At 37.1% G+C, this 18,389-nt stretch overlaps 1 protein-coding gene across 2 annotated transcripts in view; it reads right to left on the bottom strand.

Moving 5' to 3' along the window:
- Positions 1–18,389, bottom strand: part of ERCC6L2 (ERCC excision repair 6 like 2) — a 139,485-nt gene that overhangs the window by 14,061 nt on the left and 107,035 nt on the right. For both annotated transcript variants that reach the window (XM_034646666.1, XM_034646667.1), the window contains one exon: positions 16,261–16,415. In XM_034646666.1, the coding sequence (XP_034502557.1) occupies positions 16,261–16,415 (155 nt within the window). The remainder of the gene's footprint in view (positions 1–16,260; positions 16,416–18,389) is intronic.

Raw genomic sequence — 18,389 nt, 5'->3', positions numbered from 1 at the left:
TACTAGGTGTTGTTAGATGTTTCTACTATAGTGTTTGTATGAAAAGTCAAATTCAATTTACGGAATCTTTATAAAAAATAAAACTTAGTGTTAAGTTAGAACACAGAAACTGTTTCTAGAAAATGTAAAAATGCAGTTAAAAATCCATTTGATAATGAGATTAGTTAAATGGAAATGCGGGGCTACTTAAGAAGGTGGATTTATCAGAGAATCCTGAAGTAATAATTTTAATCTATGAGCAGTAACGTGTCTTCCTCCTATGGACATATACATAATATATGGAGCAATTCGTTGAAAATTGAAAAAGTGAAGGAAAAACTGTCCCCCTTGAGACCACAGTTAAACAGGGCTAAAAAGTAAAAGACAGGCTATGTCTGATTATGTAAGTCTTAATCTGATTTATATAATAAGAATTTAAACACATGATGTAGGGATGTCTGGGTGGCCCAGTTGGTTAAGCATTTGCATTCGACTGCAGTCATGATTCCAGGGTCCTGGGATCAAGTCCTGCATCAGGCTCCTTGCTCAGCAGCAAGCCTGCTTCTCCCTCTCCCTCTGCTGCTCCCCTCCTCCTACTTATACTCTCTCTCTGACAAATAAATAAATAAATAAAATCTTTAAAAAATAATTAAAAAATAAACACATGATGTGTTGTCTTTACAAAGGTAGTTGTTATTAAAACTAAAATTCATAATATAAAAATTTGTTCAATTCAGCTAAAATGTTAAATATGTATTATTTCTATAAATGATAATTATTCGACTATATTTTGGCCAAAGTAGTCTCCTCATCTATTCACAGTTAAATGTTTAACTTGGAAATAGTTCACTTCAAAGACTTCATGACTCTCAGCTTTGATTTAATTTTGATGAAGTTATAAAATCATTATTGATTTTTCTGATGTATCTGTAAAATGTGTTTGAAAATATATAATAAAAATTACTATTTAAAAATGTGCAGTGTATACATTCTTTAAAATAAAACTATAATTATTTTAAGTTGTAAAAGATATATGTTAGGATTATAATAAATAAGAGGGCACTTTGTTATGGAAAAATTCTCTCTCCTAGAGTAGCCACAATGAATCCAGACCTAAACAACTGTATATAATTCTGTACAATTTATTTCTTACTGGGAAGTTTTAGACTTATATTGGTTCTACCAGTTAAGTTCCTTATCTTCAGACCAATAGTAAGAAACATTCAGATAACTTTTGATAATACTTTCTTTTTCCTTTGAACCAAAAGTATATTGTCTGTATTTCAAGACATTAGACAGATCTAAGCCAAGCTACATCACTTTAACTGAACTGATAGTTCTTTTTTTGAAAGGCACAGCTTTAAAAAAAAGTGATAAAGTATATATAGATTTTCAATATGAAAGGAAAAAAACCTGACTCTTAAAAAGTTTAAAGATAGCAATCTTTGGCATCAGTGTACTAAGAAAAGAAAAAAAGGCATAGGCCCCTACCTCACAGCCATATGATTACATTAACATTTTTTTATTTACTCTGCTACGTAGGAAATCTATCTTTATATAATAGGAAACCTTCCTAGGAATAATACAGAGAATGTTTAAGTTAAAAAAAACAACACCTTTCTACTAATAGTCTTGGAGGTAAAAAATAATTTTGGAGGTAAATTATTAAAAGACCTGCAGAGAGCACCTAGATGGGATTGGCAAGGCAATGAAAAAAGCTGACAGGGGTCAATCTTTCTTATAGCCACCCACTTATAACAATGGGGCAAGAAACATTGCAATCCAGGAGAGTGAGTTTCAAAAGCAATCATGAATAGCCTCTAATTTCCATTTTGGCAGTTGAAACACTATTGTAATCTCTGCCATCTTTCTAAAGCTCCTTGGGACTAATTCCTAGAGACACATCCACGGCCAGTGCAGATGCCGCTGATTCTTTGTCCCCTGCTCCTCTGTACCCTCCACGGGGTGGAGGGAGCTTGGACAGGGACAGGGCACAATGAAGCAGAACAGCCTGATAGGCTGCTATCGTTCTGCTGCAGGCTACTGGGAATTACTGAAATGTTTTATTAAGCAATTTTGGAAGGGATCTGTCTGCTAAGCTGGTTTCTCCAGAAAACAACCCGTAGAACGTACACCAGAACAAAGAACAATGCAGATTTAACAGACACATTCACTGTTTTTCTCCCATAACCAGATGTTTAGGCTTGATTCGTCATTGAGAAGACTGAAAACAGGGAGGAGATTTTCAAAGACATTGGAAGGTCCTGATGGCTTGGACCTACTGAGAAGCCAGAGTGGAAAGATTAATTAAAGTTGGATTCTAAGATCACCTGCCCGCTACAGGAAAGCTCTTGGTCGACACCTTGTTCCTGAGAATAGCGCAGAGACTCACAAGGCACTCCGTGGTCATGGCCACGTGTGGGTGCACCGTGTAGCCGCAGGTCCTCACACGGTCCTCATCACACCAACTTTGTATAGAGACTAAAAAAAAAAGTAAGTGCTTTTTCTTTCTTTCTTTCTTTTTTTTTTTTTTATTAAATCTTAAATAGTGAAGTCTGAAAGGCAGCAATGCTTTTGTTTACGCATCTGTTCAAACAACAGATTAAAAAAGAAATCTCCCTTTGGGTAAGGGCCAAACTCTGTTAACACGTAAAAAGTCATAAACTTCCTTGTCTTTGCAAAGCAGGGAATCAGGAGTACTGTAAAAACATATAGCACATGTAAATACATTCATTCAATGGCATCTGAGTTTCTAAAAGGACAAAAACTTTTAAGGATCTTTGTACAAGTGTGAAAAAGCTCCTATCCTTCAAGTAATCCTTCCAGATTTTTGCCTGGAGGTAGGCAATATTACTGTAAATGTAGTTTTTCAATATTCAGGAAAGCCTAAAGCAACTATGAGCCCTGAGTTGTCTTTACTCCTCCTCTGCAGAAAAGCCAGCTGTTTAGAGGACCAACCGCAAATACAAACTAAAGTCAAATTTTCTGCACGTTTAAAAATGACATTCAAATTTGAAAAAAACAACTTAGATGCAAATCCAAAATCTTTTTTGTTATTGTTCTTTCTTCCTGGAAGAAACAATAGTTACAACCCAGCTATATCTCTATCTATATACCTCTATCTGTATCTATATATCTATATATTTTTAATAGTGCTTTGCTTTCTAGGTGAGTCACCACAGGACAACTTTATATTGGCTGTCCTGAGCCTACGTTCCTTTTTTATCCACAAGAGTCCATTTCTCACTGTCCGACACATCCATCTATCTGAAAGAACAAAGTGACGGCCTTGGGAGAGCAGGTGAACACTGTGGAGCACACACTACAAAAAGAAATATAAAAGCCCCATCTCCTTGGGCTCTGTGACCCTGAAGGCATTGCCACAGCAGTCATGTGTGGAAAAGTCCAGGTCAGACAGTGGCAATCACCAAAATCTGCGGAGCAGTAAAAGGGAGTGTCCACGAATACCCTCAGTCCTCTGTGGCAGCGTGGTCGGGGCATAAATTCCCTTTATTACCTCCTGCACACAAAGGCTAGAGCAGGATCCGGGGGCTTCTGGAGTAGCAGCTGGAACACCGGATTCAGCACCTCAGGCCCTAGGGTTCAGGGGAAACTTGAAAGTTTTTGTATCTTTTTCAGCCTCATTACCCTGGGAGAAAGTGAGTGATTTGGGGGTCAGGATCTAGGGCGTAGGAATCTGGACCAGGGACTCCCATCACTCTCTTCCATATTTAAAATTCACAATTCTACCAGTTCTTATAGGATCTCCACAAAGTGGTAACGAATAGGTCCTTAGAATCTTGTAGCCCTGACACAATTTTGAATCTTTATACATATTCATTACATAAAACTTTCTCTGAAGACTATTTGGGCAGGGAGCCTGATGCATGACTGGATCCCAAGACTCTGGGATCATGACCTAAGCCATAGGCACACACTTAACTGACTGAGCCACCCAGGCTCCATGACATTTCTGTAAATGTCTTTAATATCTGGATTCATAAAACACAGCTGGATTCTCATACCTGGCTTCTGCATTCAATCTGTTGCAACAAGGTTCTTTTGGTTGGAGTATATGAAGAAAATCAGTATCATATAGATATTTACGTAGAAAAGGGAAGAATATTTTAATAGCCTTTTCAGATAACTGTAGATATTCTTTTTTGATACTGTATCAAAACTCAATTAAGGTAAGTTTAATGTAAAATCTGAAACTGTATCAGTAAATTTTTTATATTGTTAAAATTAAAATACACTGGTATATCTTGTACTTTGGCTGGATTTTTTCCCCCAGCATGATTTTGTGGTATCATTCCCTGGTCATTTGGAAATATCGATTAACTGAGCTATGCAGATCTTCAAAATGTTGATACATTCAATTGTACAACACTGGAAAACTATGTTTGTTGTTATCATCACCTATTGCATCAGAAAAAAAATCTTTAAGGATAGCGAAAGTGTCATGGTCATGGTTTTTCAACATTTTAGTTTTCACTCGAACGCTTGACTTTTATTCCTGGCAACACGTACTGCCCGTTGTTTTCCTTGAAGTATAAAACTCACTAGGTTCATTTTCAAGAAATTACCTACCAAATATGCAAATTTAAATAACCAGTTTGTCAAGTACAAATGGTGTTTTATAAAAAAGTAGCTAATTCAGTTTGCAGCTCAATTATACAAGTGCTTATATACACTTCCTATTTTATCAAACAGAATAGAAAAAAAGATGAGTATAAAGGTTGAGATTTTATAAAATTAGCCATTTTTATCAAGGATATAAATTCATCAAGAATATTTATCAGAGAAGCTAGTTTTTTTTTCCTGCAAATATGTGGTGGTACAGAGTCCAAAGGCCACTAGGTACAATTCGGGGCTGCTGCCTGACTCGTGTTAAGCTGCCCTCAGTTTTCTCACCAGCGCTTTTGCACCATTTGTACAAATGTTAACAAGTGAAAAGGGTACTTAGAAATATTCTAAAAATAGTTCTGACCTTGCAAACCCCTGAAAGAGTCTCAAATATCTTAGGGGTCCATTCCATGGACCACACTTTTGAGAACCGCTCATTCACCAGAAACTGAAACACCTTCATTCAGCACATACTTGATACCTCCATGCTGGAAACGGACCAGGATGATCGAGAGTGGATTTTGGTTTCACCCAGCTTTATGTCCACACACAGGAAAAGGCCCCCGCCTTATTGAGGGAAAACAGAAGAGTCGTTCTGTCTAGAATAATGATTACCAGCTCCAGGCCTGGCTCTTGGCCTTCTTCACCAGGGAATGGTTAGATATTCTGCACATGTTGAAAGTTACTTGTCAGAGTATAAACTCTAACATTTCGGTCTGTTCAGGTCAGTTTAACATCTTTTGATTATTGCTCTACATGCAAGGCCTTTCAAAAGCAAAGCAGTCTTACTCTTCCTGATGTCCAGTATAGGCTGGCCTGGTTAGGCTAGTCTTCTCACTACTGCCAAACACACCATGATATTCACTTCTGGAGCCAAACTTCGTCAACCCTGCCTTCTGCCCAGCACCGTTCTACCCATGCGTGAAGGTCCAGATTCATGAGACTTTCCTTGCATACTTTTTTTTTTCTTGCATTGCTATTTCAATTTCTCATTTGATGGCTTTATTATATAAATGGAATCTACCTTAAGATTTTATGTAATCACATATAGCATACCAAGCCAAGCAGCAACAATGTTGCATGTACAATAAAAATCCTAATTTCACACACCAAAGGAATACAACAAAATCAAGGGGTTCTCTTTGAATAGGTAGGGCCCCTGTACTATTGGAAACTACTTTGATTGCTTAGATGTTACCTATGTAACTGGATCTATACATGCCTCTAACAGAGAACCACACATATACATATATATCCATATATATATAGATGGATATATATATATATATATAGAGAGAGAGAGAGAGAGAGAGAGAGAGAGAGAGAAGGGGGGGAGAGGGATAGTCTCGAGTCATGTACCCAACAGACTTTCAATAAATGGATGTTGGATGAATATAAACTTACACAAACATAACACAAGTAAGAAAAATTTTTGGAAGACATTTTACCAAAAGCAAAAATTTCTTCCTTTTAAGGTATTCATTACTTCACCTGGCAACAGTAACAGCATAACCTTAAATACTGAATAAAAGTAGGATATGTTTTTCCAATTCCATTTTTAAGCAGTTGCTGCCAGAGTCATGAAAATTGTTTACAGATTAATTGAAAGTTGATTCTGATAGTAACTTGGCTACGAGATGATGATAACTGTAAAATAAAACATCAACTTGCCAACAATCTTGACGTAAAATCTGTGAGAACTGACTCTGGTTATGTTAACAGAGATATTATTCTCATCAGGAAATTTGTAAAAATATCACAAATTCCATAGGAAATTCGCAAAAGTGTCACAAACTTCATATTAGATCAAGGACCACAGTTCAGGCCTATTTATTCTGCCTAAAGCCAATCCACCACACAAGAATTCATGCTTATATTAAAACTCCTCACATTTTTTATTTGTAGAATTGCTTTGAGAAGGCTTTATTCAGTATCTACTAGAAATTCAGTTAAAATTAGTAAGCTCTGACTGAATATCTAGGTACCAGGTACTGTTCTAACTCCTGGGAATAAAAGAGTAAGATTAGTTCCTAACACAAAAGAGTTTCACAAGCTAACCAGGAATACTGTGGCAAGCATTGTTGATGGCCTACCAACAGCCACTGTTACTCTGTTGTCTGAACAAAAGTGGAGTTCTCTTAGAGATGTGCTCAGAGAAGGTGGATTGCTCTCTCAGTTTTTTGGGGGGATAAACTGAGATTAGGCAAGCAAGGCATGTTTTGTGAGAAAGACTTTCTCCCCAATAAAGGGAGACAAATATGGAAAGAACCACAACTGTCTGTCTTTGGATACATTTGTATGAGAAAATGAGTTCTTGAGATGTGGAAGTAGTCATTCTGCAAGATGAGGCAAAAGGCCCAGGGACTAAACGTTTACTAAGGATAGTGGGGCAGGAAATGAGAAAGCCTGAATTCTTACAATGTCACTGGGTTATAGCACTAAACCTGAAAAGAGCCCCCAACAGACTTGCTGTTATGTGAATTAGTTCAATGGTCCATTGTATAGACTACTTTTATTAATTAATTAATCCCTATTGAAGTAGAGTTGATGTACAATGTTACATTAGTTGCAAGTGATTTGACAAGTCTATGTGTTATGCTAGGCTCATCACAAGTATAGCTACCACTTGTCACCATTTAGCACTATTACAAGACCATTGACTGTATTCTCTACGCTGCACCTTTTATCCCTGTGACTTGCTCACTCCATAGCTGGAGGCCTGAATCTCTCACTCCCCTTCACCCATTTTGCCCATCCCTCCCACCCCTCTCCCCTCTGGCAATCATTAGATTGTCCTCTGTATTTATGGGTCTGTTTCTGCTTTTTGTTTGTTTATTTATTCACTTGTTTTATTTTTTAGATTCTGCATATAGGTTAAGTCATATGGTATTTGTCTTTCTCTGTCTGACTTCTTTCATTTGGCATAATATCCTTAGGTCCATTCATGCTGTTGCAAATGGCAAGGTCTCATTCTTTTTTGTGGCTGAGTAAATTCCATTGTATATACACCACATCTTCTTTATGCATTCATTTACTGATGGACACCTGGGTTACTTCCATATCTCAGCTATTGTAAATAATGCTACAATAAATGGAGGGGTGATATATATTTTTGAATTAGTGTTTTCACTTTCTTTGGGTAAATACCCAGTAGTGGAATTACTGGATCATATGGTATTTCTTTTTTTAACTTTTTAAGGAATCTCCATACTGTTTTCCGTAGTATCTGTACCAGTTTGCATTCCCATCAACATTGCAAAAGGGTTCCTTTTTCTCCATATTCAACACTTGCTGTTTCTTGTGTTTTTTTGTTTTAGCCATTCTGACAGGAGTGAGGTGGGATCTCACTGTGGCTTTGACTTGCATTTCCCTGACGATGAGTGATGTTGAGCACCTTTTCATGTGTCTGTTCGTACAGACCACTTTTAGATGGTTATTCTATTTCTTGCAGCTGAAAGCATCCTGTAGACATACTATAATATCACATACTACAATGATAGGTGCTACAGCACGCACACACACACACACACACACACACACACACACTAAAATGAAGATGAGGAAGACATTTATACTGCTTCGGAGAAGCCTGAGGGGACAGCTATCATTGACAATCCAAGGGGTAGGAGTTCAATAGGCAGACACAGATGAAATGGAATTTTATTTTATTTTTAAAAAGATTTTATTTCTTTGACAGCGAGAGACAGAGCACAAACAGGGTGATCGGCAGGCAAAAGTAAAGGGAGAGGCAGGCTCCCCGCTGAGTAGGGACCCTGATATGGGGCTCGATCCCAGAACCCTGGGATCATGACCTGAGGCAAAGGAAGATGCTTAACTGACTGAGCCACCCAGGTGCCCCAAAATGGAATTTTAAACAAAAGAACCACAGGAGCAAAGATGTGGCAGGGTAAAAGTCCATGGTGTAGCTTGGAGACGGGTTCATAAGCTGAAGGCTGACCAGAAGAGCCTGTCCATCTTTATATCCCTAGTGTCCAGCACAGTGCCTGATACAGAGTATCAGTAACTTTGAATGAGTGTCTCAGAATGAGACTGGAAAAGCAGGCTAGGGCCATACTGAGAGAGGCCTTGGGTGCCATGGAAAAGCAGCACAAAAGGACATTTCAGAGAACTTTGGAAGACAGAAAATTAAGGCCCAAAGTGACTGTTTAGATGTGTCACTGCTAGATGAGGAAAGCCTATAAAGTCATGCATGGGTAGGGATATTTTTTCTGACACCGTTACCCATGTTCTCCCTTCTTGAGTGCGTTTCCTATTCCAGCACTATGGCCAATGGATGACAAAAATCAGTAAAATAATAAATTTTAAAATCAGTAAAAGTAATACATTTGCATTAAACAGTCTCTAAGAATTCTCCAAATTCTGAAATACTAGGATTCTCTAGTCTTATAATTTTGCTTTATTCATCCTATAAAAATCAGAATTCATATGTGTAGAAACAGGATTCTCAGCAGACAAGGCAATAGGTGTCTCCATTAAGTGGCCATGTCCAATTGATACCACGGTTTTCACCGCGGGATAAAATATAATTTGAAAAGGGCTGTCTTATAAGTGTTTAACTTTCTTTAAGTCACCAGGTAGAGTCAATCAGAGTTCAATGAGATCTTATATCTCTAAGCTTTTATATTGTTAATGAGAAAGCATTATTTGAAGAAATAGTATTTTGTAACTATCTGGAGTCTTCCAACTCTTCTAAATGGAGAAATTATTTTAAGAAGCGATATCTATCTTCTATGCAATTGGAACAATGACCAGCTAGGAGAAGAGTCAGAATCCAACTACTTCTCCGTAAACAAAGATTATTTTTGTCAGCCCAGTTCATTAGTTTATAATGCCTTTCAAATGTATTTTTTCTATAGAATGCTTCACGACAAATGAGCCATAGCTCAAGGTGGGTCCGTCATCTATAAAATTAGAGAACCAGACATCTTTTATGGTTTTCTAACATATGCTATTATTGATACTGTTAACACTAAAAATCATATTAGGACACTGTAGAGAATAACAGAGGGAATTTCACTCATCGCCTTTACTGATCAGCAATAATCATAATTACAACAATAAAAATTTTTATTATATTTTGGGTAATTTCCATGTCTTTCTTGCAAGAAGCTGAATGTGTTTTGTACACAACGCTCAGCAGTCATGATACTCCATTAATCCCGGTAACACCACTGTGAGGAAGGATGCCACGTCTACTCCTAGCCACCAGCTAGGAGGGGACTAGGTATGTACATTTAAGTTAATATCAGATTCTCCTTCCTCTGACTAGGTAACAGGTGCTCTTCACAAATTATATACTATCTTTCTGAATCAATCCTAGTTCCAAAGATAGAAATTTTTCATGCCAACACTAGTTACATAATTATATATATATACACATGAAATTTTAAAATTCTTGATCTCTACTAAAATTACTTGAAAGAATAACTTTCTCATATAAATACCATAAAATTAGCATCTAGTTATAGAAAGAAAAATGATAAAACCATGAGAAATCCCACCCAGTAAGAGTTAATTTTGTTACATGCTGAAACCATAAACCTTCCTTACTCAATTACTTCATAAACCAGTCATTTGTGAACGATTACTTTAAATCATCATGCCATTCACTATCCTGAAAAATAGGATAATGGAATGCTATATCTCCCCGAAGTCTGCTTCATTGTAAACAGTCCATCCCTCCTTGCTGACTCCAAAAGCTGTATAAACATACTGGAATCAAATCCACCATAGCTCATAGAAATCCTTTCTTTAAGTAATCTACAAAATGCCAATCTAATACAAATACACGAAAGAGAAGTTCTTACTAACACAACATTTTGTATTTACAGTATTCTGAACAGTGCTTAAACCTGCATGGGTTATAAAAGGCACCCTTCCCCATGCTCCCCCTGGCCTGGGCTGACAGCGTGCTTAGGCCTCTCATTTACACCACACTGCAATAACATAAAGAAGGGTTTACTATTAATCCAGGTTTTACTACAAAGCGACCCGTTATTTCTCTGTCAAACACTGGCAAGAGTGCCAAGTGTCTGTCGTCCAATTCAGGGGATTAAGTCTTCTTTTATAGTCTGATACTTGTACCAATTTATAAAAATACAGATATAGTTTCTTCGAGTTGGTCACAGTCTATATTTTGGCGTGGATTCAGGCACAGAGGTTGACTATGACAGCTGGCAGGAAACGGAGGGGAGAATACATCCCCTCCTCTTGGTCACCATGTCTCAGTTGCCATAGTGATTAATCCTTAATTGAATGCTGTCTTTGTACATTTCTTTTCAGAAAACTTTAAGTATACTTAAGTTGAAAACATGCAGTTGATTGAAAAAATGAGGCCCCACATCACAAACAGGTATAGCTAAATTCTGTGACATACTTCCATATGTTAAAAGAACAAATTAACTCTAATAAAGGTATTATCAGTCCTTTCAGATGCTTAAAAACATTTCTTTCTGGTCTGAGCTTAAACCCAAATCACACAGATTTTCCCTCTTGTTATCAGACATCTCATCTTTTAAGATAAGCTGTCTTCAGAAACGCCTCTAAAGTATCTAAGTACAATTTAAGGCAAAATGAGTTCTTATTTTACATAGTTTGTATTATTAAATAACTGAGTTTGATTAGAAATTTATTTTAGGAGAGACGGGTTTTCATTGGAGACATCTATAAAATGTTACGTAAATAGAAATTAATTTATAAAAAGTATAAACTTTAAGAAACCAAAGGAAACATGGAAAAGATAGTATATTTTAGGCCTTTTAATATATGGTTGAATTTGAAAAGCAGGTTCAGTAATTACATCAAAATTACATCAAAAGGACTGAGAAACTCTGAAGGACCATAGGAGTTTATCTAGGATTGTGGTGTACATTACTTCTGTTTTGTACCTTTTCCATTTAGTATATTCCTTTGCAATTTAGTTAAAAGCTCTTACTTAGATTCAACTATCGTAGTCCTTGGAAAGTGAAATACTTGCATATTGTGACCACTGTTAATTGTGTGTTGCCTTCATACAAATAAATAGGATTTGTTTCATTTTCTTAGGAAGTGAGACAACACATCTGCATCTGGCTTCAGACACACAGACACACACACACACAGACCACACGCAAGCATGCGTGCACACACACACGCATACACAATCTTTTCAAACACAAATAAAGGTCTCTAATAAAACTTTGGTGACAGACAAGAAGCACTCAGAAGAATTCTCAGTAATAAAGATTCTGGATGCGGGCCCCAAGATGAAAGATACTGTACTGTAGGTGGGAGGTCTGGGGATTTCTGGAGACTTTAGAAGCAGGAGGTTTGCAGATATTTTCTGACACTATGGCTGAGTCTCTGCTTTCACCTTGCTTTGTTTCCCTTTACCTTAGTTTATTCTCTTTTCTTCCCATGACCATTAATTTTTTTCAAAACTGCAAATTCACTATTGCCACCACACATTATTGCCACCAACGCACTACAACTCTCTGTGAGTGACATGTCTATCTCTAACCAAAGAGGATGGTGTGTTTCAGTGATTTACTCATTAAAGGTGAGTAATTTTGACCACATATGACTGTGAATTTTTTTTTCTTAGAACTCCTGTGAGATGGCTTTGAAATGTCAATATCTCATCTATGTAAAATAATATTTTAGAAAGTATCTTCAGAAATCCTTACCATCATTCCATCTCCCTGACATTACTGAGGTATTTAGTTTCCAGAAGACTTACAATGACAAGAACCAAGAATACGATATATAGAGATAATAACGAAAGGACTAGTCTGATGGCAGAGTGATGTCTCACTCATTTGAATGTCTGTCAGCAGCTATGGAGATATCTTGAATTAAAAGATGAATCAAAACAAAGTAAATCTATCAGTTTTACATAGAAAAGTTACTAATATCTCCAATTCTAATACAGAGTATCTAAAATAAACTAATATAAATTATAAAGTACTGAGTGGCTGTCTATTTTCATAAGCAAAAACTCAGTAGTCACATATAAAATTTGGAAGACCATGAATATTCTTGTTTTTCTTTTTAAGGGAGTCCAAAGCCCCAGATCCGCTAATACCACCCATCCTTTTATTTATAACTAAATATGGTTGCATACAATTATGGATTATTCTTCCTCATTGAGCCCCACCTTCCAGGGGAATTAGAGACCCGACATTAGTCCTACCCAGTGGTGACAATACTTATTTCTCACTGAGCGCTTACTTTGTGTTGGGTACCATCCAGAGTGTTTTACCTCATCAGTCTTCACAACAACTTTTTGAGGTAAGAAGTATAATTATTTTGTATTTTAAACCCTAAGAAACTGAGGCACAGAGGTCACATAGGAAGTATGAGGTAGAGTTAGAATCGAAACTGAAATTCTGAGTAGAGTTCATGCCATAGGCTGGTTAGAGCTATCAAAATTCCTTCTGCCCCTGGAAGACTACACAGTTCAACAAATTGAAAATGAAACTCAGTATATAAGTTCTTTATTACTAACCAAACTAAAAGGAGGAAAGCATGAGACATGTCTCAGGAGTTGTAGTTTTATGTCAAAAAAACCCCCAGTAGTTTCAGTTTTTGATGTTGGTGAAAAACTGAGACGATCATAAATACATAAGATCACTATCTATTTTGAAAATTCTGATTTTCTTATAATAAATAAGACTTTTCTTTATTAATGCTGAGTCATGTACTGTCCCCCAGTGATATTTGTATATAGGTAATAGATTATAACTTTCAAGAAATCACAGCCATATTATTAACCTGATGTTTTAAATGGTAGAGGTAAAATCTGAATCTTATTCTGTTGGAATTTTACTGTATCAAGTATTGATTTAAAGAAGTTGGCTGCTGAGATGAGCATGTTTGTACAGACTGTTCTTGGCCTGAGAGGATTGGTGGCATGGAATTGGACCTCCTACTTAGTGGCTTTAAAACTTCCCTGAATATTTTACACCCACTATGATTTAGTCATTAAACAACACATTTCTTCATACACCCTGAAAAAGGTTTACTAAGTTGGTCTGTGTGTGATGGGGAGACATACAGCCTCAAAGGGCATATCAGAAATCCTAGGGGATGAATATTTCAACTTGTTTCTTGGTAAGAAATGTCCCTCACTCCAAAAATCACTGTGAAGAGACAAAGTTTCTGATGAGATTGTGCTGTCTACCTCAAGAATGTTGAGGTTAAAGTATTGAGAATTACTGGGATTGCTATCGTAAGGATAAAGGAACTCCCTTGCCCCTGGTCCTCAGCCCAATTAAGGGCAAAGTATATTTCTAGCATTTTCATTTTTACAACCTGCCTTAAGAAGGTTCCAAAGGGATGTTTTATTTCTTTTATATTTAGGTGGTTGCTTCTCAGGTCCATTTTGGGAGGAATTACACGAGGCTGCAAATTTCTTTTCTGAGAAATATTTAAATAAACCAACAACCGATATCCAGTTAAATCATTTCATTAACATCTACTACAGGGGTTTGTCAAATTATCTGATGTTTTCACATTAATAATTGTTTGTTTGGATAAGGGCATGGTTAAAAGAAAGGGGGTATGGTTAAACAAATAATACCCTAAGAAAAAACTAGCTGTCTATTTAAGAGATTTTGATAGGCTCTTCATTCTAATAATAGCAAATTTCTGGCAAACCCAGTATATTTCTGCTTACCTTTTTCAGATAGCTCCTGCAAGGTAGACAAACTATAGAAATTGCTCCCTACAGTGTTGGTTGAGATACGGTATATTCCTAGATCAAATGAGAACATAAAAAGGCAGCACATGTGGGTCATGAAAGAATGCTTTCACGGGTTATACTGTGGCATTGTGCTTTTGGATTACAATGAAAAACGTTAAAAGCACAGCCTTTCTAAGGATATTGTAAGACAACTGACTGCTCACTAGATCATTCAGTAGTCACCATTTAAAATCCCAGGTGACAAATTTCCCTCAAATTAAGCGCTAGGAAGAGCATTCTTCCTCCTTAGAAGAGCTAGCATTTTTTTCTTTTTCTTTTCCTTAAGGACAACAATTTAGCTCAGTGTTTCTCAGCAGGGTGTTATGGCATTTTGAGCAGAACAATTCTTGGCATGTGGGATGGTCCCCTCTCCCCCACAGCAGCCATTTAGTATCCCTGGACTTTAGACATTAATGCCACTCGGGCACTCAGTCACTGTGACCACCCAAAGTGCCCACACACGTTTCCAAATGCAGTAGTTGAGAAAACACTAAATAAGTTGTTTACTTCCTTTGTTTTGTCTACCAGGAAACTCAATCAAATTTGTCATTTAAAAAATATCTAGGTCCTATATCTACATTTAACTTTCTCTCAGTACTGAACTTCTAGTTTAGTTTATATTTTCCTTGTTTCTGAATTTCATTTTGTATTCTGATTTTATTGTTAGGACAATCCAAATCCTTTGTGGAACCAGAGGAGGTACAAATAAATAAAGACAGCTTGACAGTTCAGAGGCATTCTCCCCCTTTCATTCTTAAAAGTAGTACTCACTAGAAACAAAGTATCACTGTTACATACAGTACCCGTTTTTAACTCCTACACATAAAGTGGTAGAAAAACTTTTCCTCAGACCCTCAGCTCTTAGGAATAAAGAATATTAAGCCAAAGAGAAGAAAACATTTTTTAAAACATTTGAGGAAAGTGACTATGTGTAAATAAAATACCACATTCACCAAAAGCCTTATTTTTATACAATAGCAATTTTAAACAAAAAAAGCACATAGGAAGTTTTTATTACTTTTAACATTATATGAATCCTTTTGGTAAAAATATAAATTCTACAGGCACCTCAGTGGCTCAGCTGGTTAAGTGTCCAACTCTTGATTTTGGCTCAGGTCATGATTTCAGGGTCATGAGATAGGGCCCTACATTGGACTCCATGCTGGGCGTGGAGTCTGCTTAAGGGTCTCTCTCTCCCTCCTCTGCCCCTCAGCCCCCCACCCCTGTTCATCCCCGTGTGCACTCTTTCTCTCAAAAAAAAAAAAATATATATATATATAAATTCTATATGAAGTTAGTTTTCATGTGTACCTTCATGTTAGATGAAAAATTCTGAAGGAGATCTAATCATACGCTTCCCTTTTCTATATGAGCGGAAGTGGTACTGATTCTGATTTAACTGCATGATTCTCTGATTTCTCATTTTTTGGGCAAACTTCTATTAAGGGGAACTGTTAAGCAACTCAACATTATTAGGCGTTTAAATATAGACGTGCCTTGGGGCGCCTGGGTGGCATAGCGATTAAGCGTCTGCCTTCGGCTCAGGGCGTGATCCCGGCGTTATGGGATCGAGCCCCACGTCAGGCTCCTCTGCTATGAGCTTGCTTCTTCCTCTCCCTCTCCCCCTGCTTGTGTTCCCTCTCTCTCTGGCTGTCTCTATCTCTGTCGAATAAATAATAAAATCTTTAAAAAAATATATATAGACGTGCCCTTTAATATAAAACATTTTTAGTGACAATGGTTTTTTACCATTCTGTTTTCTGTTTTTTACACTTGTAAATGGCATTCTGTTTTTTACACTTGTTTGTATGTCACTTATAGTCTTAGTAGCCACTTTTGTGGGAGTATTCTAGAGAAGATCATACTGAGTAAGTTCTAAATACTAAAGATGTCAGGACCTTATGTTCTCTTACCTTAGAAGTGCAAACAGCTACATTGGCGGGAAGCTGGGAAAACTGCTTCAATTCAAACACATCCCGTGCTGCCCACCGGCTCATATGATTTTCAGCTTTGCTGGATCCAATCACAGTCTGGTTGGAGTGAATATAAGCCACTTCCTGAACACCATCTGGGAGGCAATTGGTGTTTATTAAGTGATGTTTCGTTGTGAAGCAATATAGTTCCATGCACACTTTAAAAATTATCAGCAATACACTAAAAAAGAGGTTATGCTTGTTTTATTCTTAATCCTCAAGAAGAACATTGAGTTTGTATGGTAACATCACAATATCCTATTTTTTAAAAAAACTAAACGAGTTCAAATATATTTGTCTAGGTTAACTTGGAAATGACTTTTCCTTCTCATTAATATGAGAACTTTTGAGATTAGATAACAATCTTTAGATTTTAAACCTGAAATGAGGGTTTGGGCTAAGGAAGAAATCACAGTGAAGGGTCATCTCTATGGATCTGTTGTTTCTACTGGTTTGAAGAACATTGCTTACTAATTTAAACAGCAGTGCTGGCCTCACCTACCTGTCCCTTTAAACATGTACTTGATCACAGCAATGGAGGGGGGCATGGGGCTTATGACCAGGGAGTCTCGTTTGGTTGGCTTGGTTCAGTTTGATTGTTTGTATTTTGTCTTTTTTGCACATATGCCCAGAGAATGTCAAGATTGGGAGCTTTTTAGGAAATGAAAAAATTAACTTACAGCCTTTATCTGAAAGAAGTCGAAAAAATGTAGCCATTTTTGCTTTGCTTTGCTTCTAGGCACCTATAATTTACTTTTAAATTGTGGTCATAAAAGAGAAGGCTAGAACTGAGGTCTGTAAAAGCTCCCTCAAACATCTCTGGCAATGAACCTTAATTATGACCTTCAACACTTGTGCTGTTTCAGTCCTGAATCTCTCTCAACCAAAGCTGACAATCGGGAGAAAACAAGATGTTACATAACAAAAAGAACAACCAAGATAATATTCTCCTGAAATCTCAAAATGCCAGGTAGTGTGTACCGCTACAGCTTTAAACCTCTAGAAGGATCAAGGATTCTTCTGGGAGAAAATTTACTCAGATTTTTCTTAATTTTGATGACATGTTTTATGTATTATTCAAAATAGCATTAGTTCCACACTACTGACATCTTTTACACAGTAAAAAACAAAAACAAAGCTCAGCTGATCTTTTAAAGAACAGTTTATGCAACAATTCCTCAAACCTAAATCTAATTACAGCACACAAACCAAAGGCTAGTCCAGTACTTAGTTACAAGGGTATCAAAATATATGTCATAATGAACTTCTGAGTAACCACAAAAGAAAGCTTGATACGTAAATAAGTCAAACACAATGATTAAAGTTCCTGTATCAAACTACCTTTGCTTATATATCAGCTTCGTTCACATAGTTCTTCTTTTGGGAATGAGTCAGATACTTTTAAAAGCAATGCTAACTCTTGGGGCGCCTGGGTGGCACAGCGGTTAAGCGTCTGCCTTTGGCTCAGGGCGTGATACTGGCGCTGTGGGATCGAGCTCCACATCAGGCTCCTCCTCTATGAGCCTGCTTCTTCCTCTCCCACTCCCCCTGCTTGTGTTCCCTCTCTCGCTAGCTGTCTCTGTCTCTGTTGAATAAATAAATAAAATCTTTAAAAAAAATAAAATAAAAGCAATGCTAACTCTTAAAATCATTAAACAGATTCTCAGCAGATGGTGGTGGAAGGAATTTTTCAATCTCTGAATCGTTATATAAAACAGCCAGCAATAAGTGAGCAAAACAAAAGGCCACAGACAACACATACAGCAAATTAGGATAACAAGACACTCCCCCATGAACAATAAAATACAAATAAATGGGGACAATCCACCAATAGCTACACTGTGCACAGCATCAGGGTGTGGGTGAAGGAAGCATCAGGGTGGCATGTGATGGATTTGAGAACAGAAGAGCCTAGAAGAGCCAACAGGTGTGCCCTGGAGAGCACAGTGGGCCACTTGGAGCTGAGTAGCTGAATCTGGGAAGGTTTTCCACTCTCCAACGCTGAATGAGTGCAGGGGGCTTACGATAAGAAGGCCTGAGAGAATGAAGCAAACTAACTCTTAGGAGCT

The sequence above is a fragment of the Ailuropoda melanoleuca genome, chromosome 17 (genome assembly GCF_002007445.2).
Source record: "Ailuropoda melanoleuca isolate Jingjing chromosome 17, ASM200744v2, whole genome shotgun sequence".
NCBI lineage: Eukaryota > Metazoa > Chordata > Mammalia > Carnivora > Ursidae > Ailuropoda > Ailuropoda melanoleuca.
Note: the sequence above shows the minus strand (reverse complement) of the source record. Positions and strands in the feature narration are given on the sequence as shown.